At 46.2% G+C, this 26,757-nt stretch overlaps 1 protein-coding gene across 4 annotated transcripts in view; it reads right to left on the bottom strand.

The window, feature by feature from the left end:
* The window catches only part of MTRR (5-methyltetrahydrofolate-homocysteine methyltransferase reductase), a 37,509-nt gene that overhangs the window by 7,625 nt on the left and 3,127 nt on the right, over positions 1–26,757 (bottom strand). For 2 of the 4 annotated variants that reach the window (XM_005905128.3, XM_070357737.1), the window contains exons 3-14: positions 25,406–25,559; positions 22,644–22,761; positions 19,220–19,592; positions 13,682–13,804; positions 11,696–11,849; positions 10,503–10,591; positions 7,926–8,106; positions 5,559–5,601; positions 4,828–5,014; positions 2,643–2,761; positions 1,374–1,466; positions 1,077–1,259 (exon numbers count right to left, since the gene is read on the bottom strand). In XM_005905128.3, coding sequence (XP_005905190.1) covers positions 1,077–1,259; positions 1,374–1,466; positions 2,643–2,761; positions 4,828–5,014; positions 5,559–5,601; positions 7,926–8,106; positions 10,503–10,591; positions 11,696–11,849; positions 13,682–13,804; positions 19,220–19,592; positions 22,644–22,761; positions 25,406–25,559 — 1,817 coding nt within the window. The remainder of the gene's footprint in view (positions 1–1,076; positions 1,260–1,373; positions 1,467–2,642; positions 2,762–4,827; positions 5,015–5,558; positions 5,602–7,925; positions 8,107–10,502; positions 10,592–11,695; positions 11,850–13,681; positions 13,805–19,219; positions 19,593–22,643; positions 22,762–25,405; positions 25,560–26,757) is intronic. The other 2 variants (XM_070357738.1, XM_070357739.1) reach the window with 2 other exon arrangements.

A 26,757-nucleotide genomic window follows, 5' to 3' on the forward strand; every position in this document is an offset into this window, starting at 1 on the left:
AATCTTTTCAATTATCTCCAGGTCATTATGCCAATATTTCTTTTTCTGTGTCAGTTTTAGAAATTAAAAAAAAAAAGTGTAGTTTCTCATTTCAAAACTCCTTTTTAATTAGCAAACATTTTGAGTTCCATTAAAACACGTAGCCAGTTACTAAATTTTTTTTCCCCTATGGTGATCTTGGGTTTCTATAATGGCTCTTGTCTCAAAAAGTAGATGAAATGCAAGAATGACTCCTGGTGTATGTCAACTTTGACATTACAAATTATGTCTTAAGAAAAAAATCCTAAATTCATAATCTCAGTGAAAAGTGAAAGTGAAAGTTGCTCAGTCTGTGTCCGACTCTTTGGCAACCCCACGAACTACACAGTCCGTGGAATTCTCCAGGCCAGAATACTGGAGTGGGTAGCCTTTCCCTTCTCCAGGGGATCTTCCCAACCCAGGAATCGAACCCAGGTCTCCAGCATTGCAGGCAGATTAATTACCAGCTGAGCCACAAAGGAAGCCCAAGAATACTGGAGTGGGTAGCCTATCCCATCTCCAGAGGATCTTCCTGACCCAGGAATCAAACCAGGGTCTCCTGCATTGCAGGCGGATTCTTTACCAACTGAGCCATGAGGGAAACCATTCTCAGAGTCAAAACCGAAGCTCTTTTCCTAGGTCGACTGCAAAAATCACACGTTTAGTATTCACTGATCAAAATCAATTAAACAATGAATTAGGCATAGCAAAAACAAACAGAGAAACCTAATTTAAAAGAGCACAGAGCAGTCTGCAATGCACGAGTTAATTTTCTTTTGGGATCTTAGCTCCCCAACCAGGGACTGAACCTATGCCCCTGCAGCGGAAGTGTGGTCTTAACCCCTGGACCCAGGGAAGGCTGCGTGAGTTAATTTTCACTTTCTTTTCCTGAGAACAACCTCTTGGCTATCGAGGGTACATGGAAACAGCTTTAGAACCTGTATTGCTACCCCTGTACTTGAGAATCACATCTTCCACCTGTACAGGTCCGGGTCGTTAACCAACGGGCCCCTGGTTTCTTTAATGAACACCACTGACTGTCCCCCCCCTGCACTCACCCACACACGTAGACATAACCGCTGTCCCGGAGGAGGACCCCCGCCACCTGCTTGCTGTGACGCTGGAGGCTGTCTTGAACATACTTGGCTGGGCCTTCCTCCTCCCCCACCGCAACATCTCTTGAGAAGGAGACTTCCAAGTGAGTGAGCACTCCACACTTAAGGAAGTGTCTGAGCTCGTCTCTGAAACACAATACGTAACGGGTCACTGGAAGATTTGTAATTTCATGTTGGAGAAGTCTGAGATGACAACTGTAGAACATGGCAAAGCCTTACAACACGAGGGCTGGCAAGTACCTGAACAAATAATCCCTCTCCTTGTGTCTGCAGCCGAAGAACAGCCACGTGGCTCCAAAGTGGCCCCCTGGGTGTTGTTCCTGGAGCTTCTCTCTAAGGGGAAACGAAAGCTGAGGTCTGGTAGAAATAACAGGTAACAGCAACCTCTTTTTTGCCTCTCCAGGTAGGTCTATAAAACCCAACTCTGCAGTCACTCAAAGTCCGTTTACTGAATTTACACTTCATTGTCCACAGGGTAAGTCGGCCACTTCAGTGGATGCTAGAGAAAGTAAATTTACCTCTGGGCTGAGACATCTATGACCTTTATATGACATCTCCAGAGCAGGGGTAATTCAAATGACCACACTGTGAAACCTTGACTAATTTCTACACTAAATACTAGCAACAATCTTATGACTAAAAACTCTCAGTTAGTGTAATAGAAAAGAGGCACAGGGCTTTAAAGGTAGAACAGTCTGCTGTGCAATTTTCAGACATGGTTGACATGCCCCACTTTTTTGTTTTCTTAACAACACAAAAAAGAAAGCTACACAAAGATTTTGCCCAAAGCATATTACTCCACCACCTGGGGAACATTACGTAAGAATTGTTATTTTACACACAGGGAGAGAAGCACAATTTTATTTGTATCAGATAATTATGCCCTGATATGAAGATACATGAATTAATATTATTCTACTGAAAATTACTGGCGTTAGGGGTTTGACTTTGAAATGCTGAGTGTACTTGGGTCTTTGTGATGACCCAGTTAAGGAATAGATGGATGCTGGGAAAGGCTGAGGGCAGGAGAAGGGGGCAACAGAGGATGAGATGGTTGGATGGCATCACTGACACAACGGACATGAGTTTGAGCAAACTTGGGGAGATAGTGAAGGACAGGGAGGCCTGGCGTGCTGCAGTCCATGGGGTCACGAAGAATCGGACACGACTGAGCGACTGAACAACAACAACAAAGGAACAGATGGGGCAGCCGCACGTCAACACAGCATGAAGATGTGCTTGGAATCTGTCCCCAGCACTGCAGGGCTGGGCGGTGCGGGCAGTAAATACTATAGTAAAAAAGAAGTTCCAGCACAAAGCAAAATCTCTGGACGATATTTTCACTTTTCCCACAGTGACAAGTTATGCTATGCTATCACACATTTCATAATAATTTTTTAAAATAAAAATTTTACAACTGAAGTCCAATATCCTAAAAACCCCAGAAGAAACAAACAAACAAAAAAACGCTCTATTATCCTCCCAGCCAGGTCCACGAGGGATACATACCTGTGTTGCAGGAAGCCAATGAAGGGGGCCACGCCCGCTCCTGGACCCACCATTATGATGGGGACTGAAGGGTCATTTGGTAAGTGGAAAGAGTTTGTGGTTCGAGGAGAAATGGATATCTGAAACGTTAAGGCAATGCTCATAAGTTTGGAAAAAAAAAAAAAAGAACCTGAACAAAAGCACATATCCAAGCTGCTGTCTGCCAAAGAAATCAGAAAGTGAAACTTCCCCTTAATTTCATCACTTCCCCTTCCCCTTAGAAGCATCACAAAATTAAGTAGCGGCATTAAGTCGTACTGAAACCACAAACACATCTGTCAACGCAGAGAAATAAACAAGTCTGTCTTGTAAATTTTTTTCTTTCTAAATCAAAAGTATTTTTAAAATGACAGGGCTTTTTCCGAGGTAGAACACTGAATAAATAAATAAATAATGAGCTATTTTTCTAGGCCCAAAGTAGTGGGCAACCCATCATACGCATCATGAAGAAATGCACACACAAAATGAAGACAGGGTCCTTCGCATCAGGACATAAAGGGGCAATGCAGACGAACGCCAAGAAGGGGTGAAGGGTTTAAGCGGAAACTAGGCAAGCGAGACAGAAACGAAGGGGCTGCCCTAAGGATGCCAGAGCACCACACGACCTCTGCTCCTGTGCATCCAGGGTTTGCTGCAAAGCTAGACTAAGAAATGAGATACAGATAAAACTTTTTGCCACAATTTCAAAAGGGTTTTCTTCTAAACCATGTGCCAGGGACACTTACAAGGAATCAGCTTGTTAACATACTTGACTCTCAGTTTCACTCTGCCATATGCTTCAGTTACACTGAGTGATACTAACACTTAAGAATGACGGGAATCGTCCCTACGTTGCATACAGATATAATCGTATATATTTTAGCCTTTGATTCAAGGGAAGCTGTCTGAAGTCCATCCACAGGATGGATACAGCACTTTTTAAATGGAGAACTGGCAGAGTTGCGTCAAATGGCTGTTCTCGTCTTGGAGGGAAGCTGTGATGGATATTACATCAGCCTTATTCACTTGATTCATCCACCTAACAATTTCACTGAAGGTACTCAATATGACAAGCACTTAGGATGGAGAAATGAGCAAACCAAATCTATGTCGATGGGACGCATATTCTACTGTGTGAAAAAGACAATAAACAAACATTCATCTACAGAAAAACAGATAATAAGTTAAGTTCCATGAAGCAGAATAAAACTGCTGAAGAGACCACACTCCCATGTTCCAGGGACGGGGAGGAGACGGGAGAGTACTAGTCGGCTCCTGCTGCACACCTCCAGGGCCTCAAAACTGGGTAGTCAATAAAAATCTGTTACAATGGGGAAGAAGCGGGAAAAGGACAGGAGGAAAGAAAGGACACGTGAGAGGCACCCACGCTTGGTGTCTGTAATGCAAGTGTCTCAGTATGCTGTCTTTAACTTTTTGGAGACCTGCTATTTCATGAGACCATGAAGTGACACGATACTTGCGTGTCAGCACTATTACTACAGCATTTCTTTCCAAAAGAGAAGTTTCTCGGTTCTCAAAATTTTGTGGAGGTAAGGAAACACACACGGTAAAGCACCTGTTTCAGGCAGCAGACTGGGAAAACACCAAGTTCAAGGGCAATTTTAAGCCCCAGTCTTCTCTTAAGCTCTCTCAAGTATATATCAGAAGCCTTAATTCCCCCAAGGGCTGTCAACTTTTTAATTTCAGTAACAGAGCAACCAAACCAGGAATAAGACATTATAAATGTCTTATTTTTCAAAACCATGGAAAAGACTTCATGATAAAGACTCAACTTTTTTTTTCGATTTCAACCATTCTTATGGGTGAAGAGGGAGAATGTAATTGTTCCCTTTGCATATAGTCTCAAATGAGATTTTGACAAGTGTGAATCAAAATATAAAACACAAAAGGTCTTCTGTTTACGAATGTGATGAGCAAGGAGTGAATACTGTACTGTATACAATTCATACTTTACACATTGAGGAAACACACGGACTATTTAATACTGAGTGAAAATTATGTTCTCCTAACTTTCCAAAAGACTAAAGCTCAAGTGTGGCATAGAGTTTCCTTTGAATGGTTTGTTGGTAACGAATGATGCAGGGGACATTTTTCCAACTAAGCAATGAACGCTTTCCACGTCACCAAAACTGCATTCTCCTCATACCTTGGGAGCCAGGGCTTTCTTGCCATCTACATGGTTTGCACACATGTATGGCTGAAGAATTGATTCAACCAAGGTGGCTAGCCAGCCCGTGCACACGCCTCTCCGAAGAATCACCTCCGTGGTGTTAGACAAAAACTCCACGATGTTAAAAATGAAATGAAGCTTCCCTGGGTGAAACAGACTTGAGCTGCAAAGACAGAGGCGAGTTTTTAAACTCTGCACCAGGACTAACACACACAGGCCAGACCAGGCCTTTTTTTATGCACTGAGGGGTATTTCTGCGTGCGCACTCTTCAGAGAACAGCTCTGCTGCTTGCTGCAAAGTCAGCCCTGCCCCCAGCATCCTGGTATCACTCAGGACAGTTTCTGGTTACCTGTGTGCCCCAAAGACTAGATGAGATTTATACAGAACCCCTCCCTCTCCCCTTCCTCCTCCAGCCCAGCAAGCGGCCAGGCACACCAATAAGGCCACAGGGGGAGGACTTGGACGCTCGCTAAGCAGGGACACGGTTCTGGACTGCAAGAGCCACGAAGATGCCACGCCCTATGCACTCTGGGAGGACGGGGGTCCAGGTCTGGTGTTCTTCACTCCTTATCACGTCTGCTGCCGTCTTCCACAAATCTGGTAGGTTTTCAGTAAATGGACCTGTAGCTAGCAAGGATCTGAAGGTCTGAGTTTCACTGTATTTTAGGAGAAAGATGCTATGTATGACGTTAATAAGCATCAGTACCTTGCGCAAGAGTACGGTCTGGGTTGGAGCTTAGGAAGATGTTCTAGAAAAAAGCAAAAACAGGCAACTATTAATTCACTCCTACTGAAAATAAAGTATATGTATACACGTAAACTACATGTAAAGGTCTGACTTCTAAGTGTTCTCTTATTTAAAATATTCAAAACAACTGTTGTTTCCGTTTTCATCATACTTTTAAGTACCTATACATTCACTGTGAGTAAGCAGACCATTACTAGATGCCACATCCAAATCTTAAAGACCAAACAGAATCCGTTTCCTTAATGTGAAGCCAGTAATTTCTACCTAAAGGCGTTTGGTTTTTTTAAAACAGCAAACAGGAATAAGAGTAAGGTCCACAAATGGGCTTCAGAGTCAAGGAACCAACTATATTGTTTTCTGGGGTGTCTCCAGAGTTTTCAGACTTGAAATACAATTGTGACTCAAAGATGATTAGACTATGGAAAATACTGAGGCTGAAAATATTTTTCCTTATATTTATAGGGTTATAACAAAAAACTGGAGTGTAATGGTGAACACTCTTAAATCAAGTTACCCAGAAATCCAGTGATTTCAAGACACATAGGTACTCTTTCAAAAGGAGACTAAGAGTCAATATTTGAATTATCCACTAATAAAACTCTGGAAATTTTTGTGTTCAGTGTGTTATCATTTTGATAGTTATGTAGCAAAAATTTAGAAAGCCCTTTCTAAATGTCTTACAGTTGCAATGTCAGAATAAGATTTAAAAGAGGGCTCAACACAAACCCCTAGGTGTATTAAGTTTTCTCATAGACATTAGGAAATAACTGAAGTTTCTGTAAGTCTCAATTATAGAAACTTCTAAAGTTTATAAGCTGAAGCGTCTATACTTTGGTCACTTGATGTGAAGAGCCAACTCATTAGAAAAGACCCTGATGTTGGGAAAGCTTGAAGGCAGGAGGAGAAGGGGATGACAGAGGATGAGATGGTTGGATGGCATCAGCATCTCAATGGACGTGAGTTTGGGTAAACTCCAAGAGTTGGTGATGGACAGGGAGGCCTGGCGTGCTACAGTCCATGGGGTCGCAAAGAGTTGGACACGACTGAGGGATTGAATTGAACTATTAGCTCAAAAGAAAGAGGATAAGAGTGTTCATTTGAACAGGAAAATGAGAAGAGCAGCCTCACCACTTGCAGGAGGACAGAGAACACTAAGAAGTAAAAAGGGAGCACGAGCCTCACTTGTAAAGGAGCCTGACTTGTAAAGGCCTCACTTGTAAAGGAGCCTGACTTGTAAAGGCCTGACTTGTCAAGGAGTGCCCTTCACTGTACTCGGCATCACAAGGGACCTTGCCAGCCTAACAGTACAAAGTACAGTACATGCTTTCCTGTCACTATTCGTCACTGCAGGAAAACAGACAGGAGATGACAAAAGTACAAACATAGAAAGTATTAAATAACAAAGGTTTTAAAATCCTATAAACACTTACAGTCACCATCCCTGGTAAACGTCTCCAAGTCCGGACACCAGGTCCTTAAGGAAGATCTGAAACTCTCTTCTGCTGGAGTACAAGGACCAGAAGGCATGATCGGGGCAAAAACCAGGGTGACCTTCTATCTGGATGCCTGTCTCCCCAAGTCCACACTCGGAGGCACCCTGAGTAAGGCCACTTGTTTATGCTGGGCCAGCACTAGACCCTTGGGCTCTTGAAGAACCAAAATCTGGACCTGCCCAGGTGGGACATTTCTGAACCCTGCTCACAGAGGGCACACTTCATCACACTCCGTCAATTATCACTATCCTTAAAAAAGATACTTTTCTTGGAAAGTTCATTTTTAGATAAAATTTGGCTAAGTGCTTTCTGAAAAACAGATTCTAGGCTGAAGGCTGAGTGAAAAAAGAGAATTACAACTGATTCTATTAATGGAGAAAAAGAGCCTGCTGCTGGGAAAGATTGAGGGCAGGAAGAGAAGGGGACACTGGCGGGTGAGATGGTTGGAAGGCATCACTGACTCGATGGACATGAATCTGAGCAAACTCCGGGAGACAGTGAAGGACAGGGAAGCCTGGTGTGCTGCAGTCCATGGGGTTGCAAAAACTCGGACACCTCTTAGCGACGGAATGACAATAATACTGAGAGATCAAATGACAGTGACAATGGTAGGAAAGAAAACTGAAAAAGCAAACAAAACAAAACAAAACGGGAGAGAGATCCTCTGACCTCAGGAAGGCAGTTCAGCTGGATAAGGCCCCAGGAAGCCCAGCCGTGAGACGCTTGCTTACTGACCAGTATGGAAACGTGCCCCCACAGGCCTGCAGGAACTTGAGGTGCCCTTAGCACAGAGGGGCTGCCCGGGGAGGGGGCTGTGACGGCGGCCACTCACCGAGCAGGAGGCCAAGCGGAGGCTGGCAGGACGGGAAGGCCCGCAGCAGGTCGGACAGGCAGGCGCCGGCCTCCCTGACGAAGCGGGTGTAGTCGGCTGCCCCCTGCCTGCTGCACAGCTCCTGCAGCCGCCGCCTCTCCGCGCTGTCGCCAGTGTGGTCCGCGAGCGCGCGCAGAAATGCCTGTGGCCAAGAAATCAACAAGTCACCACGTGCTCTGTGGTCACAGCGTCAGAACACGGGGTTGGTGTCCACCTGGGATGTGCCCAACTATAAAAAAAAAAGGGAGTGTGGCCACCAGGAGTGTGACCGGGAAAAGGGTATTTCGTTTCATATTTGCTCTGATGGCAGCCCATCGAAGTGGGAAGACCCATTTTTATTTTTTGGTCACCTTCCCTGTATCTTAAACTGACCTAATCAGTCATAAGTATGGTCTCAAGTTACATGACAGCTATATGTGAGTAAGCAGGAAGTCAAGTCTCCCAAGCAAACTTTTTTTTTTTTTTAATATTTATTTATGTAGCATCTAGTTCCCCAGCATGTGGGATTTAGTTCTCTGACCAGGGATTGAACCCAGGGCCCCTGCATTGGGAGCCCAGAGTCTTAGCTACCAGACCACCAAGGATGTCCCTCATTAACCAAATGTTTTTATCTCAGGACACAATACCTGTTCCTGTCTTAGCTGATGACTACAACCTGGATTTCGACACTTATTTGAGCACCATTAAGAGCTTTTTCTGACAGGCACTGGGTACAAGAGGACACCTAACTTGCCCAAAAGGCTTCACAGGAGAGCGGGAGCAACAACACTCCCTGAAACAGAGTGGGCACCACTGCATCCCAGGCCTGGACACCCTTGACGGGGGTGATGAGATCACATTCCCGTGGGGTCACGGGTCTCCACCGACTAGCCAAGAATCCCTGCCCAACCTACCCAGAGACCCACCAGCTACAGGAGCGCAGGAGCTTACCAAGAACACTTCCAGCCAAACTTTCTCAAGTCAATAAACCCTCCTAAATTACAGGCTAAAACAGTAGCATATTTCTCATTTTACACTTAACAGAAACTTCACAGTACTAATAAAGGGAATACTGTATTACGTGGAGAACAAGTTGACAAACGTTACTAAAACTTAAATTCTAAATATTTTTAACACAGTAATTGTACTCCAAGGAATTTATTTTTAAAAGAAAATTTAGACAGGTGTATACAGATGCAAACAGAAGGTTGACCTAAATGGGTTTTTAATAGTGAAAAACTGGAAACAATGGACTGTCCTTAATCAAATCAACAAGTATAGCATCTTTTAATAAGATCTCCAGTATGTTTCCACGTTGGGATATGCAAACTCATGATTTCTTTTTAATAAAAGAAGGTATGTTACAGAACAGCATATATACTAGCAACACAAATCCAAATGTTAACTGCAGTGTGACGGTGGCTCAGTCGTGTCTGACTCTACATCCCCATGGACCACAGTCCACCAGGCTCCTCTGTCCTTGGGACTCTCCAGGCAAGAACTGGAGCGGGTTGCCATTTCCTTCTCCAGCAGATCTTCCCAACCCAGGGACTAAACCCAGATCTCCGGCTTTGCAGGCAGATTCTCTACTCTCTGAGGCACCGAGGGAAGCCCTGTTAACTGCAGGTGTCTAATTAAAAAGCACTTTTGCTTCCTGTATTACTTTTGTGTCCAGACTTTTTACAAGCATACTGCTTTTGCAGTAAGACAAAATACATTTGTAAATATACACATTGTGAAGTTTTCAGAAATGGTAGAGTTGAACTAAAATTGTGAAATTATGCAGGAAATTTTCATCACAGTGCATCGTAAATTTACTCAAATTATACCTAGGACTAAGTCTCTCTATTGAGCTCACTTCCCGAAGACTACAAATGCAGTCAGCACCTTAATAAAACAGAGAATGAACACTGCAGTGTGAGCAGTGTAACGTGATCATGTTTTTATTCAATGGCAATACAAGTTCGGTAAAACAGCTTGCAGAGTTCACCCATTAACATCCCTCAACGGGGCCAGAAAAACGGCGGTGGCGGGGGCACAACACAGACACCTAGTGGGTCTCCACCCCCAAGCCTGTCTCAGCGTCAACACGACCCTTCGCCTTTCCCTCAAGAATCTGACGTAATAAATTAACTACCGACTTTTACACAAAAAGGGGTCTTCCCAACCTTACATGAGTGACAGGTGAGGGAAAGCCCCACTCCCCAAGCCTCCTGTCAACTAGAGAAAAAGTGTCCGTGCACAGCTGGAAAACCCATGTCATCGAGGGCCACTTTCATCCCTGGTTACCGCGCAACATCGAGTTAACGTCTAGTAAAATAAGATTAAGGAAAAGCCCTACTTGAAATTCTTGTTTCAAAAGAAAACATAACATTTCAATACAAGAGCAATTTAAAAATATTTGTCCATGACATCACAAAGACACAGCATGGCTTGGGAACTATTCTGAACACAGGCTATGAAGACCACATTTTCCAAGCCTTCAAATGATTGAATAAGCTCTAGAGAGACATAAGCATATTTTTAAGTAGATACCAAAAGAACTTAAAAAAACAGTACCTTCTTGGGAACGGCTCGTATTTCGAGGCACCAGGTGAGAAGGAACTGGAGAGAACACCTCTCAGGTACGTGCTGGGGCAAGGCTGCGCCTGTCCAGGGAGATGCGGAAGAGTTCACAACAGAAAATAAAGATGTTTCCAACCCCTAGAAACACTAACAGCTGTAATCTTTTACACTGTAGTGCTATCAAAGTACAGTATGACTTTGGTCAACGTTTATTCAGTCAAAAGATTTCCTCAGCAAGAGTGTGAAAGAAAAATCCACTTTACAAAAACAATTTTATTAATTCAACAGTATTACTATATCAGCCATACCTATGAAATCTAGGTTTACCAAACAAAAGGAAGGGAAATTATCTAAAACCAAAGAACAAAAAAGCCCAGGAATCGAACTGGGGTCTCCTGCATTGCAGGTGGATTCTTTACCAACCGAGCTATCAGGGAAGCCCCTCCAAAAGATGGCAGTGGTCACATAACACTACCTGTCTTCCTCAGAAAGAATTTTAGAGCTGCCTGAGCTCTAGTTCCAGATTCTAAGCAAATCACTGAAAAATAATTTCCCTTAATCATGGAAAAAGCAACTATTTTCATGTATTAAATAAGCAACAACAAATAGGCCATGAGACACAAACATGAAACAACTACCTTTTTTTTGGCCATGTCGTGCAGTTTGTGGGATGGTCTCCCACCAGTAATTAAACCCGGGCCCCAGAACTGAAAGCCTGGAGTCCTAACCACCAGGGAACTCCCAACAAAAAGCAGTTTTTAAAACAGATTCATATAATATAGTTTTTCTGCATGACAACTCTAGTGTTCTAACTCAGAAACAAAGCAATGCTGACTGAAAAGAAACAACCTAACATATTGGCTCAACTAACCAACCTGCTTTTCTGAAACCACAGTTATATTCATCTTTGTGTTTCCCAGATTGCTGTAAGCTTGCTGATGTCTAGAGTTCTGGAAAAGTTGATTCTTCAACTTCATTTTTAATGTTTGTAAGCATCCAATAAGCATAAACTCGACCACCACCTCATTCAGGGTAACTGACTCGCCCAGGGCACCTGCTGGGGATGCTAAGGACTCCCACCCAAGACCAGCGAGCACCTGTGTCCCGCCCTCAGGCACCCGTGCAGACTTGCCCTGTCACCCCCGTGCCCCCAAGGATGTCCGGAGCAGTAAGACACAGGGCTGCACCTTTCTTCCTCGTGTCTGCCTTAATCCTCACGGCAACATGGTGCTCTCTCCTGTCTGCGAGCTGCAGTCTCTGCAGCAGGAACTGCACTTCAGAGTCGCTGTTGGGACAGATCACGTTGAAGGCATCTCCAGGCTGGTAGGAAAAATCTGTTTTCTAGAGAAGAACCAACACGAAATAAAAAAATGCCACATGAGTTAAGAGTTTTAGTTGTGGGGCAACCAACACAGTTTTTCTTATATGAACATTTGAACATACAAGTTCGTTTTTTGCAATTAGAATTATTTTGTTTCTAACAAATAAGACCAATTAACTAAACAAGCATACTTTTATTAGGAGTTATTTTTTAAAAAGAAATTTTGTAATTATCTAATGTTTTGCTTTATATCGAGTATTCACAGACTAGAAATTAAAACCTGCCTCTTCTGGAGATTAAGGTGTCCTGGTAAGTAGTGTTTCTAATAATCCATGTAAAAACCCTCTTTTGAAAATATACACACACACTTTAGGAGCAAAGAAATGACTCTTCAGTGGTCTCTCCTTACTTCTTTCCTTTGGGGAGGAATGGGGTGGGGGAGACCACTTTTCTCCCTTTAGTGACGTGCAAGATTAAAGCGTCTGCCTTGGTCGTGGCTGTGCACAAACTCAGGCTCCAGGTGGAGCCCCCTCCCACAGCAGGTCTACGCACTCTGCATAGAGTGGGATAGGGGTGTGGAGGGCTCTGGGAAGGGGCCTCTAACCACACATGCTCACACCCCTAGCCTGTGAGGAACACAGACACAGACTGGACCCACCAGTCTGCCAAACCTCACCTCTTTATGACAAAAGTGTGTAACAGAAGTGAAATGCTTTCACATATACAGGATATTTAACAGCAGGGATGAAAATGCAATTACTCAATAGTATGAGAGTCCCTTGGACTGCAAGATCAAACCTTTCAGTCAATCTGAAAGGAACTCAACCCTGAATATTTACTTGCAAGGACTGATGCTAAAGTTCCAATCCTTTGGACACCTGATGCAAAGAGCCGACTCACTGGAAAAGACCTGGATGCTGAGAAAGATTAAAGGCAAAAGGAGAAGGGGGCAGCGGAGGATGAGATGGCTAGAGAACATCACCAACCGACTCAATGGACATGGTTTGACCAAACTCCAGGAGACAGTGAAGGACAGGGAAGCCTGGCATGCTGCAGTCCATGGGGTCGCAAAGAGTTGGACACGGCTTAGCGACTGAACAGAACAATGGTATGTAAGCAAAACCATCTAGTTTTGATGCCTGCCATATTTCTTTTTTTTCTATCAGAAATTCAACTAAACCTCCACCAACAGCCTTGACACACTCTCTTCTGAAAGTTCAGCCCACTGAGCTCCACAGGACCCACACCCAGGGCTGAGCCGCACGACTGTGAGCAGGTCCAGTCACGGCTTCCCACCTGAGGCCAGCGGCTGGGGCAGGGGCTGGGGGAGGCTTACGGATGGGGCTCCAAGAGCCAGCACAGATACCCCCTAAAACTGTGTGCAAAATGCTTATATATAATCATTCTTCTGGAGGGGGGTCCATGATTTCTCCCAGATTCTCAAAGGAACAAGGACCACCACTCTGAGAAGTGACCGTCACAGGACGGGCTAGCCTGGGCTCGACTCCCCTGGCCGCTGACCTCAGCTTCCTTGCCTGGGGCTCCTATATGCCAGTGCTGTGCTGATTCCATTATTCTTTCGTGGCTTAATGAGTAAGGCAGCAAAACTACTCTCTCCAAGTGGAATCACCTCCAGACACTCCTCATTTCAGCCCCTCCTTGAAGTGAAAAGAAAACAGGGATGAGACAGAGAGACAAAATGATGGGTCAGGAATAAACGCGACGGGCCAGGTGGCTGGCCGCTGTCCAGACACCTCCTCCTCCCGGCGCGTGTGGGTGAGGACACACCACGGGCGAGCCTCTGCACTGACTGGCAGCATCCCTGCGCTCAGAGACATATTCTGGAACTTACCGAGATGTCCAACTCTATCAGAAGAGTGGTTTTTATGGCATCATTCGTAGTCAGCTGAACTGCCTTTGAAACTGGAACGTGAAACACTGGATCCACCAAACTCACAGATGCGTGACTTTCCTCCTTGAGAAAGAAATGTGATAAAGTGCTATAAGCGCGATTTTCAACTATTCTTACCACTGCTTCACTTAGCGGCAACATCAGAGCTACAGGATCTTTCAACGTTCCCTGATGAGATTTCAGAATTCTTCTCTAGGGTAAATGGCTACAGACAGGCCTCTCAATCTTTCAGAAGAGAAGCTCATCTATATTTTAAACTCCCTGTCTACTAGACTTTAAAATTTCTGAGATTATATGGAAAACATCAGATACTAGCACTTTCCACGGAAAAGTCTAACAGTCTTCCTAATGAACTATGCAAAAAGAGTGTGTGTGCCCATTTCAGAAGGAGATTCGAAAGGAGTGACAGATGTTTACAGTCGAAAGCTGTCTGCACAGATGGTGACAAGAGCCCTCAGAGCAGCGGGCGGTGCTGTTCCACAGAGCTTTCTAGACGGTGGGAATGCTCCATAACCTCACTGGCCGATACCTGACCACTGAGCACTGAGGCCTGGAAACATGGCTGGTGTGACTCAAGAACTGAATTCTTAATTTAATTTTCATTAATTAATAGTAGCCACACACAGATAAAATTAGACAATACAAGCCTTAGGAAACTAGAAAGAAACTCAAATCTTGGTCCTACCTCACCAGATTCATAACTTGCTGCTTCTAAGTTCTAATAAAAATAGAAACTTACATCTCGGAAAGTGCTGGTCAGTTAGCTGTGGATGAGTGGCTGTGTGGGAAGGCCATGGAAGGCCAGGGCTGAGGGTCTGAGAGTTGTAGTGACAGGGACAGGGGGACAGCCTTCGGCAAGGCTGCCAGCAGTGCTCACAGCGGGCCCCCAGCCCCTCGCCGTCACCTCCGAGGATCCTCTGAGCACTCAAGGTCACACCTCCGTCTAGAGGCTGCCCATAGCCAACAACATCAACGATTGTAAAGGTCCAGCCCCTGTGCACAACCCAGGACAACCCTGAAGGACTGCCCCGGCTTCAGAGAGCCCTGCAGCTCCGCTTCTTCTGTGCCCCATCTGGCTCCTGCCCCCTGACATCCCGGGGTGAGGAGGAGGCCCCAAAGACCATCTCACAGTGATTCCCGGTAGCCCAGCCTGGGACAGCCAGGGCCAGAGTGGCCCAAGAAAGTCACTAAAATGGGCGTGTGGCGCTGGAGGGCTGCCAAGGCCGGCAGTGAGAACACACCTGGGGACAGGACACCAGCTGCTGCGGGACACGTGCTCGGGACCAAGGAGGGCGCGGCACGGATCGGGCCGCTGGGCTGGAGGCCTACGGCTAAGCTTCACCGACACTTTTGGAAAAAAATGCAAAAAGCCAAGAATAATGAGGCAACAATTAAAATCTACCAGTGAAAGCCAGAGGACACTCTTAGTAGCTTACACATGAGCACTCACCTGCCGCAGCCTGAGGGCAGAGAAAGCCAGGGATGACAAGGCAGGGAAGAATGGGGGAGCGACACCTGCGTGAACGTCCTGAATCCGGAGACAAGCCCTGGCACCTGCGGAAAGGGCCGCTCCTTCCGTAAGGGCAAGAGCTCCCTTCTCGCGTTAAGACAACACAGGGGCTCCACCTCGCACCCTATCCCTCCTCCTGGCTGCTGGACCAGTAACTACAGTTAAGAAGCAACAGGCCTGGCTGCCCGTGTGCTGGGCCACCTCCAAAGAAAGGGCAGGACAGCACCATGCATCAGCAGAATACGTGTGCCCCAGACAGGAGGCCGAGGTCCCGGGCCAGGCGGGGCGGGACACAGGTCTGGATGAAGGGCTTTCTAACTGGGACGCTCTCCCAGGACTCAGGCTTTCCTCACCCTGCCAGAGCCCCAGAGATGATGTAAACACGCGGACAGCAGGGCGACAGGGCAAAGAAAAAGCGAAGTGGGGCAGAAATGCCAAGACACTGGAAGACAGGATTGAAAAGCTCAGAGAAGAGGGCCTGCCAGAGTGGACAAAACCACGCAAGGCCAAACCCACCAGCCGACAGGTGCTCCCTGGAGCACCCAGAGACCACCTCACTGCCAAGGCCAACAGGACCGTGCCGGTCAGGGGGACAGCCGCACCACCGAGCTCACCTGCTGACCAGAGCTCACAAAGCGGACACCCCCACCCCCGGGCACCAAGAACTGAGGGAGGTGGGAGCACTTGCCAGGAACGCCGGGGGAGGGGTGTGCACAAGGATCACAGTGAGTAGAAAAGCTGGGGGGCGGCCGGGGGCCCAACTCCCAGAAATAACAAGAATGATGAGCACATGGCTTCCAGAGGCTCAAAATGAATGGGCAGCCAGCAAGGGCACTGGACCAGTCCTTACGAGGACAAGAAACCAAGACGTTATGAGCGGGAAGCTGTCCAATGAGAGCTCGAGACCCCCTGTCCAGCTGCTGGACCTGAGTCAGCTGTCAGACCCGGAGCCCTCCCATCCGACGGCAGGAGCAGGCAGGCCCCCAGGAGAAGCGACTCCGCGAGGCACAGAAACCGCACTCACTGACGCCGCCCCCAGGGATAAAGGTGCACTGGACTCAGGGACGGCGGGGAGATGGGGCAGTGCGGCTGCTGGCCCGCACAGCCCTGAGATCTGCGGCCGGGGCGACCGGAGTCCAGGGGTAAACAAGCACTGGACTCGGACAGCAGGGAGAAGGGGCAGTGCGGATGCTGGCCCACACAGCCCCGAGGCCTGAGGCCGGGGGTGACCGGGGTCCAGGGGTAAATGAGCACTGGACTCAGGGACGGCGGGGAGAGGGGTCAGTGCAGCCGCTGGCCCACACAGCCCCGAGGCCTGAGGCCGGAGGTGACCAGAGTCCTGACCCAAGTGTGGCTCAAAGGGCCCAGTCAGTGGCTCACCTGGCGGTTAGCAGTGAAATCCTGGCCTGTGGGCTACGAGCCATCACAGTGGGGAGGGTCAAGAAGAAGCCTCTAAACCTGACACCTCTCTCTCTCCATCAAGATAAAAGATGAAAATTAGACTATCCTGGGGAGAGCGATAGATATCAAAACAATCCTTAAAAAGCTGAAGGACACGGGAGGATGTCTATCATGGCTCCATGGAGTTCACCAATCGGGCCCCTGGAAAAACCAGACAGCTCCTGGGGGATGACCCTGAGCCAGCAGCAACCCAAACAAGCAGCAGCCCCAGGCGCGCCCGGGCAGATGGTTCTCTGATAGAGCAATTATTACAGCCTCTCGTGCAGGGCTCATCCAAGAGGATGTGGCCAATGTGCTCTTTTCCATCTCCACCCACAGAGGACCAGACGTGCTCACAGGCACGTACTGTTTACCATTTCGCCCCAAGACTGTGACAACGCTCCTGCTCGCTGGCACAAGACAGCGTGAGGACACGGGGACCGTCTGGACACTCAGCAAGCCTCGCCCAGCCCTGCCACGTCAACACCGTCACGCCGGGGAGACGACGCTGGCGTCCCCACGGCCCGTGGAGACTCAGGGCTCGTGGTGATGTCCGGCTTGTCAGGACGTCCCCTCCCGAGGAGAGGATGCACTCTCTCCTCCTGCCCTTCGCCGGGAGAGGTGCCTCCCGCCTGGCAGGCCCCAGCAGCTCAGAGCCGCACACCCCACCCAGACACTGGGCGACACGGGAGGCTGCCAGGGCTGGGGGCCCAGGGCAGGGAAGGGCTCTGGGCAGGGCCCCGAGACGCGCCCACTGAGGCCGTGCGGCACGTAGCCCGCAGTCCAGGTGGCCCCACAGCGGTGGGGGCGCCAGGGACGGGGAGACAGCGCTGGGTGGAGGGAGTGGACCGGCTGTGGGCTCTGTTAGGGCTGCACTGAAGCTCTGGCTTCCCAGGTGGCGCTAGCGGTCAAGAACCCACCTGCCAATGCAGGAGATGAAAGAGACGTGGTTTCGATCCTTGGGTCGGGAAGATCCCCAGGAGGAGGGCATAGCAACCACTCCAGTATTCCTGCCTGGAGAATCCCATGAAGAGGGGAGTCTGGCGGGCTACAGTCCCTGGGGTCACCAAGAGTCGGACAAGATAAGTGACTGAGCGCGCATGCACCAAAGCTCAGCTTCCGGTTCTGCCCAACCAGGCGCCATCCTCCCCTCCCCTCCCCCACCGGCCCCTTTCCCCAAGGGGGTTATCCCAAGATGATGCCCTAAAACAGGAAATTTATTTTCCTCAATCCCTTATCCTCTAGGTATATCCTTTAAACAGATTTACACAAGTTTCCATTAAATAGTTGAGATTTTAAAAATTCTTTTGAAGACATTACCAACAACTCAAGCCTATTTAATGACACCTATCATAAAAGAAACTCTCAAGCAGATCCTAAGTGAAGCACCTTGTCATATCAATCAGAGATCAACACCCCTGCCACACACACTCACCCTTGCAGCGGAAATCCGGGGCCGGCTCGCCACCCTGAGCCCACCCGCCCGGCACATTTACCACAGCCACGCCTGTCCCCAGTCCTGACTAAGACGTACTTGTTGTGATAATCCCTTTTAATAAAGAATGAAACATGAGCGTGAAAACAATAACCCAGGGAAGGTCATATAAAAACCTACCTGTTTAAATGCATTAGAAAAACACTGTAAAAATATGATGCTGAAAACACTGGTATGCATATCAAGTGTTCGCAAACAGTTTTCAAATAAACTAGAAAGTGGCACTTAAACTGTTTCTCAAATGTCTTTCCTCATTTAATAAAAAGAAAAGCAGAAACCAGAAACCATGACAGTTGCGTTAAGAATGTGGTTTAACTGAGAAAGCCCACACAGAACTCCCTCTGAACAGAGAGGGGTCAGCCATGCGTCACAAGACCGGCTGCCCTGGAAGTTTATTCCAAGCACGTTGGAAGAAATTTCAGGGAACCATATATGACAATCGTGGGGTAATATCAGCTATTATTCAACTTGATGCTCAGAAATGTACAGATCACTTTAAAGTCATTTATTTACTGATAGGAAAGATACGCAAGGCATAGAAAAAAAGATTTAAACAGACAAAAACAGCTCTATAAAATATTATGAACAGAAAGAAAAACCCCTAAAATGGAGTATCCCAGGACAGCAAAGATCCACACTGGAAAAGTGATCTTACTGTACCTGACTCAAATTAGTTGCTGAGATAGTTTTCTCAGAGCCCACAACTCGCCCTCACCTGACTGACATCTAAGGCAAGAAGCCAAGACGTTACTTCTCCAAAGGAATGGAGAAACTGAGCTCATACCCATTTACTTCTTCAAAGAGAAGCCAGGTAATAACACAAGCGCCATCTTTAATGCCTGGAGGTAACGCCTCTTTGGGAGCTACTCAACTCCACCACTGCAGTGCAGAAGCAGCCTTGGATGGACATGGCTGTGTTCCAATAAAACTTTATTTACACAAGAGCTAGTAGACCACATTCACCCAGCACGCCATAGTTTGTTGGCCTCCACCATAACATAATTTAAAAAATACCACCAACATCTCTGCTTACCTGGCCAAGGGCCTCCTCCAGATGCACCTCTAAATATTCCGGTGGTAAAGAGGGAATATTCAGAGAGGCTTGTGAAAGTGGGGGTACTGAACGGGTAAGCGAGGCCTCAAAGTCTACAATCAAAGTACTTGATTGACTGCTGTTCACTGCATTTTGTTCCAAAACTTCAGCAGCCTTTCCTCCAGAATCATCTAATCTCAGAAGTCCAACTTGTGATTCCACGTGTAATAATTCCGGCGTCACGGCGTCACGGGAGGCATGAGATGCCATCGTGAGAGTTTCACTTGTGTCCTCTCTTCCTCTGTTCGACAGAAAATGCTTCTCGAGGGCGGCCCAGAGTCCGTTAATCCATGGCTCAACCACAAGTTCTAAACTGAGTTGTTAAAAAAATAAGAAAAAAGAAACAAACACTTTAAGTTCTTCATTTAAACACATGACAATGGGATAACGGGAGAAACTGTCCACTTGACAGAATGCTGTACAACTGTCAGAAACATTTGCTGGGGAACAACTGGGCTTCTAGGCAGGCCGGGGCACACAGCACTGCCCGGCGCGCTCCGCTCAGGGGCTGGCTGGTTCCCCTGCGCTGGGGCTCCGCTACGGAGCCCAAACGCATGGAAGGAAGGCCCCCCACACCACATCCACACACACGTCTCTGCTCTGGAGGAGAGCTCCGGGGAAGCCCAGTAAGAAAAAAAAAAAAAAGAAACATTTGCTATGAAGGCTATTCAGAATACAGAAATACTTATTATTTAGGTAAAACATTACTGTGTTCATTAGCACTGAGCTATAAAAAAGTATGAACAAGCATAAAAGAGAACAAAAATGAAGATGATTTAGTAAAAGGTAATAGGAGTATGATTCCACTTAACTTCCTAAAATAGAGTTGGTATTGTAAGAAGACATGGTTTTAAACAGGCATGATAAATTCTGATGAGGCTAACAGGAACATACTCAAAATCCAAGTCTACTCTAATATCATAAATGATAATTACATCAAATGCACCACCAAGTTTTGCCTAGTCAATTTACTGATCTTTGTTTCCTACAGACTTAAGATACCACCAAGAAACCACTCCAGATTAATGCTCTTTGACTAAGAGCTCCACCCTTCAATCATCCTTTAGGAGAGCTGGATTAACCGTAAGTACATTATAAAATATGCTAATCTACTGACTACTGGCTGGAGAAGGAAATGGCAACCCACTCCAGTATGCTTGCCAGGAAAATCCCACCGACAGAGAAGCCTGGCAGACTACAGTCCTTGGGGTCGCAAAACAGTCGGACACGACTTAGTAACTAAATAACAAACTGACTACTGGCAAAGTATGACAATAGTACCATTCCCTACACTCTGTTCACAGAATGAATGGCTAAGAAGTACTGCATCAAGACCTTGAGAAGGACGTCTCTGTCATTTTCAACCACAACTCCAATGCGTGATCAGTTACGTTACAATTCATAGAGCTAAGTGACAAGAGGAGACACTTGTGGACCTCTGTCTTATCGAGACTTTGGCTATAATTTCATTGTATTCATTTACTGCTCACGTGGCACATAGTTAAAAGTTTGGTGACACAGTACATCCATTCTCTCAGGAACATTTGGAAGAGCAAGCGTATAAAATTAATGGCTCAATAATGATAGCTACATTTAAAACACCATTCTCAGAACTCAGAAATACTAATATGGTAATACTCTTACAAGAAAGCTCATGCCCACTGAGTATGCACTGTATGGCAGGCGTTGTTCTGAAACAAGTTTTATTCGTTCATTTGATGCTTCAAAGAATCTTAAATAATATATACTGTTATTATCCATTTCACAAGGGGGAACACCAAGACACAGAAAGTTTAAGTAATTTGACTTATGCTTCATAGTCAGTAAGTGGGGAAAACCAAGGATGTGAACGCGGGTATTTTAACTCCAGTCTACATTCTTACGGAGAAGGCAATGGCACCCCACTCCAGTACTCTTGCCTGGAAAATCCCATGGATGGAGGAGCCTGGTAGGCTGCAGTCCGTGGGGTCGCTAAGAGTCAGACACAATTGAGTGACTTCACTTTCACTTTCATGCATTGGAGAAGGAAGTGGCAACCCACTCCAGTGTTCTTGCCTGGAGAATCCCAGGGACGGGGGAGCCTGGTGGGCTGCTGTCTATGGGGTCGCACAGAGTCGGACACAACTGAAGCGACTTAGCAGCAGTGAGCAGCTACATTCTTAACCCCTTCAATGTGGTGGTACAGTAAGCCAAGATGTCTCCTTGAAAACATTCTAATTTTAGAAGAGTACTTAGGCTGAAAATTTTAGAGATGCAGGCTGCTGAAGTACACACTGAACAATTTTAATGGTCAGGGCAATAAATCAACAGTGAACTCAAAAGCCTCTGAAGTAAAATATGAGGTGAGCAATCGGAATAATGGATTTATAAGCATTTAGCATTTAAACAGCTCACACAGGACAATAAACATGTAATGCCAACAAGGTTTTTCGTGGGGAAAAGAGCCCAACACAGCGAGACAAAACTGAAAGGTAACAGGCAAAGCAATGTGGTGGAGCTGTCACTATAAGGGACATGTGCCCTGGGGCAATGGAAAAAAACTCACAGCATCACTGCTGCAGAAAATGACGGACGCATGGACTCACAAAGGTGAGTTGCGGGCAAACAGAAGTGTCTCCAACATGCCCATGCAAGGTGGTATATGCAGGAAAGCACAGCCTTTGCTGAACTTGTCATGTTGCATAAGCCCAGATCTAGTGGGTGAGATTTACTTAATACACAGAGCCAGCAGAAAAAAAGATCAAGTGCATGCCTGTGCTGTTATGACAGAATAAGGACAATTCTATAAGGTCTTTGAGTTCACACGTTAAGAGGATTTGTAAGGTGGCACGTAGGGTGAAATACTGAACTGTAAAGACAAGAATAAATTAATGAAACAGAAATTATATTCCTGGTTGGCAGGGTTGTAAATGACCATGAAGACAGGGAGGGAGAGTGCCAAGGAGCCAGGGTGCCAGGAAGGCCTGTGGCATGCCTTCTCCACCTGTAATGAGCGCCCTGCACGGGGAGGTCCAGAGTCCAGTCACTCCCCTGCAGGCACATGCTTTCCAAGTTCCTAAAGAAAACAATGACTTTTGCAAACAGCTGTACACTTCCAAGCCTGAGGTAACTGTACTGGGCTACCTTCCTAGTGTCTTTTCCATTAGCAGACACTGAGATGGACGGGGCACTTAAAAAAAAAAAAAAAAAAATTCAGCAAAACAGATAAATCAAGCTCTAGAGGATTTTCTTTGGTCCCCAAACTAAAATAGGACTCTCAAGACTGAAAGTTAATGCTAGTTCAAAAGTGAACCCCTTTTGTAAACTGACTTACATCATGTACAAACATGCTTTACTGGAAATGACAGAGGTACATTGCTCTTACCCTACACAGTCATCCGCGTGGCCAGTGTCGTAGAAACGCTGGGCTCCAAGCTCCTGAAGTCGTTTATCAATTACCTTCCCCCCGTTACAGAAGTACGTGTATTCTGAATCACCCAGACCTAGAGTCCAAATGGGTTATTAGCATCAAGTAAGGTTTAAATTTAACCATATTCAGAAGACAGAAACAAAACATTCAGAAGAACACCATTCAAAGCTCTTCTTGACGAAACAGGAAATAATGTGTAGCTTCGTATTTTCTTATTTTTTCCTTGAGGAATACTAACTATGCAAACAGAAACAAAACAAGTACTTTGGACCACTGTTAACACAAATATATCTCACATTTTTGTTTCCACGAATCTGTGTAAAAATATGGTAATCTGAAAATAAGGATTAGCATACTAAATGAGAGGGTAACAGGCAGGAAGGCCAGGGGTCTCCAAAGGGAGGAAATAGGCTGCAAGTGTCAGACACTTTTTCTCTCTCTCTTAAGCAGCAGGAGAAAACATACTAGTGTTAGATTTTTTCCCCTGCTCTATACAGATTTAAAAAGAGGTTTCTCTTAAAATTCTGTGGTGCCATGAGGACACCTGGCTCCACCAGAACTTAACTTTTCTCAAACCTTGAGCTAACCAATGCATTTTTCTTAGGAAATGCTTGTCTTAAGCTATGGTAATGAACCATGTATTTATCTTAGACTCTTTCCTCTTAGGACTTAGAATGACACGGGCCCAACAAACCTGTGTGTCCTACTCATGCATTGTTCCCCTAATCTGTAACTGTTAATGAAACTACATATTTTCTTGGAAACCTGCCTTTCTTCAAGATTCATGCCAATCGTTTTATGGCCCGGGATGAGTCTCCTGGTGCCAACGTTATCTCAAAATGCATATTGTGGGTGAGGGCTTGGTGCCATTCTCTAAGTTTTGGGACATCTCCTTTCTCTAATTAGCAGCCTGTTGACAGGTATACAACATACTGCTAAAGGCTAGCAGGGGGGCACTCTTTCTGTTCCCTTCTGATGTCTATGTCAGAAGTCTTCTCTATCTGTTTAATACTTTAATAAAACTTTATTACACAAAAGCTCTGAGTGATTAAGCCTTGTCACTGGCTCCGGGCTGAATTCTTCTCCTCTGGAGGCCAAGAATCCCAGCGTCATTCTTGGTTCAGCAACAACCTTTGCTCCTTTCACAAGAACATGCAATATCTGTATTTTCAGGCTTTTCTGATCCCACTGCAGGGTCTGCAAACTATAGCCTGTGTGTGGGCAATTACCATCCATTGTCTCTGCAAATAAAGTTTTATTGGAACACAGCCAGGTCCACCTGTTCACACCTTGTTAAGGCAGCTTTCAAGCTCTAACAGCAGAGATGAATAGTTGCTAGATAGACCAGTGACTTACGAAGCCTAAAGTATTTACTATCTGGTCCTTTATAGAGTTTACTGACTCCTAATCTAGAACAAGAGCTACATCCAAAACACAAACGACCATTTACTTGCTGTTTCTGTGTTGATATATTAAGAATTGCTTCTGTGTTTCCTCTTAAGAAATGGACTAACACTTTCATACTTGTTGAAAATTTAAAATTAAGAGCTTAAATTTTGCACTTGTTTGTCTCCCTGGATTTTTCCTACAAGAACAAGGTGAGCAATCCATTGGTGGGCCCATGTTGCTGCTGCTGCTAAGTTGCTTCAGTCATGTCTGACTCTGTGTGACCCCATGGACTGCAGCCTACCAGGCTTCTCCGTCCATGGGATTCTCCAGGCAAGAACACTGGAATGGGTTGCCATTTCCTTCTCCGGGCCTAAGATTGACTAAAATGGCCAGACAGGCTTCAGTCTTTCCTTTTAAATAATTTTGAGGAATTTTTAAAGCAATATGTACATGTTCACTCTTCTAAATAAATAAATTGGAAAAAATGAATTAAAAAGCTATACACACTCTAAAATGCTCTCTTGAATACACTACACACGACAGATCTCGGCCAGGCCAGTTACTTATCATCACACATTCCATCCTTTCTAGATACCCTCCCCAAAAGTGCTCTCTAAGGAGAACAGAGAGCGTGAGCCGGGCAAATGAACCCTCAATTCCCTCTTTGGTGCAACTATCTCACTGCACTGGTCCTTCTGAGCCTTTAATATTTTAAAGCTATTCTTCACAGAGCCCTACCCTAGGCCAATGCTTCTTAAGTTGGGGTACATAGTAGTCACCTGAGAGCTTTAAAAAACAATGATCCCAGGACCCTACTTCAGAATGATTAAGTCGGAATCACAGTGTGGTGGGCAGGAAGGGGGCACTCGAAGCAATGACACTGGGAGGAAAACTCCCAGCGGGTGCTAGTGTGCGGCCAGGCTGGAGAACCAGCATCCTAGGCAATGGTCGTCTGCTAAGGAAGTCGTCACATAAGACCTTTGAGGGAAAAAAAAACAAAAAACACAGCATGCAGAGTTGCTCCTTGGGTTTTGGCAGATTTGGGGTGAGGCCCAACCACTAACATTTCAAAAATGTTTCCCAGTTGAATCTGGTGTGCGCCCGAGGTTAAGATGCAAAATGGGGCCCTCCAGAGGAGCTGCTGGTGGGTGATGGCTAGGAAACAGTACCTGGTTTACCCTCAAATATTATACACACATAAAACACATCAAAAGTCAAGAAGGACAAAATCTATACAATGATGCACCATGGTTTTGAAAAACACATTTAGATACTAGTGCTAAAGCCAGCAGTAACATTCCAGTAACTACACAAAACACAGTCCACACCTAGTAATCCATACCGCAGGTGAGCCAGGAAGTCAGGCGGCAGCGTCTTGTCCTTAATGGCTTTAACAAACTTTCGGGCTGTGTCAGGCGGGTCTCCGTTGCCCGTGGTAGAAACTACCATCACAAGAGGGGCTGTTTCAGTTTTCAGATCATACTATAAAACAAGGGTGTCACGTCAGAGATCTACTGCTATGCAGACTCAACATACCAGCAAAACAATCAGCTTCATTTTCTGTCCTGTGGTCTGTGTCACATAATGGCAGAGAGGCACACAGAGCATTTTAAATGGCAAAGTGAAAGTGTTATTCCTCAGAGATCAGGAAACCTAGCTGTCAGGAAGGGCCTGACCACCTCAGGGTTCCAGAGAGCCAAGAAAACGGAATACTGGGATCACTGGTGTTTCCAAGTCTTAAAATTCACATTTCCTTATTCTAATTCTCACCTAAATTTCAAGTACTCCCAATTAAGCACTTCACTCTCTCTATTCACAATCATGAGCTCTATCACTGGGCTCTGAGGTATTCACTTTATTTTTCATGCTGACGTTAACAGGTGAAGATTTGAGCTGACATCTTACCAGGCAACTCAACGTTTCTACAACACAACTCTGCAGTTTACAGTGAGTGACTTTACCTTAAAAAAGACAACTGATTGAGGAGGGCAGAGAGCTATTGAGTTAAAGTTGGATGAGGAACAACTGGAGAAACCATTCAGCTGAGGAGAGCAAACAACACGACTACCGGGGTATCAAAACCAACTCACTACTCACTTAACTTTTCAAAGAGCTGCTGGCCCCACCGGGGTCACTGGCGAGGGGGCCATGTCAGGGCTAGTTGTCTGATGCTGCTGACTCTGTTTCTGGGGTTAGTAACAGATTTGGATGGAGCTCCATCCTGTGGCACCACAGCTTACTCTGAACGTGCTGCAGGATCACGGAGCCCATGACTGGCAGTGCCCCAGGACCCTCCCGGCTGGGTGACTGGCTCCCCGGCGGGACCCTCCTGCCTGGGTGAGTGGCTCCATCAGGACTCTGCCTGACCCGGCTACATCAAGGAACTTTGTGGTTTCCCTTCTAGGAGCTGAGCTTATAATTCACCTCTGTGGCTGACAGGCTAGTCTTTCCAACCAGACACATGGGAAGGAACAGAGGAGGTTGTGAACTCGAGCAAGAGTGCATGGCCGGGTGGTTTTTCAAGTACTGAGCTGAATCTGAGGACTTAGGGGCTGGCACATCACCATGTGTGTTATAAGAGCCCTGCTCGTGGCTCAAGCCTGAATGAATGTTAGTCGCTTAGTCGAGTCCGACTCTCTGCAACCCCACGGACTATAGCCTGCCAGGCTCCTCTGTCCAT

This window comes from Bos mutus, chromosome 20 (genome assembly GCF_027580195.1).
Source record: "Bos mutus isolate GX-2022 chromosome 20, NWIPB_WYAK_1.1, whole genome shotgun sequence".
Lineage (NCBI taxonomy): Eukaryota > Metazoa > Chordata > Mammalia > Artiodactyla > Bovidae > Bos > Bos mutus.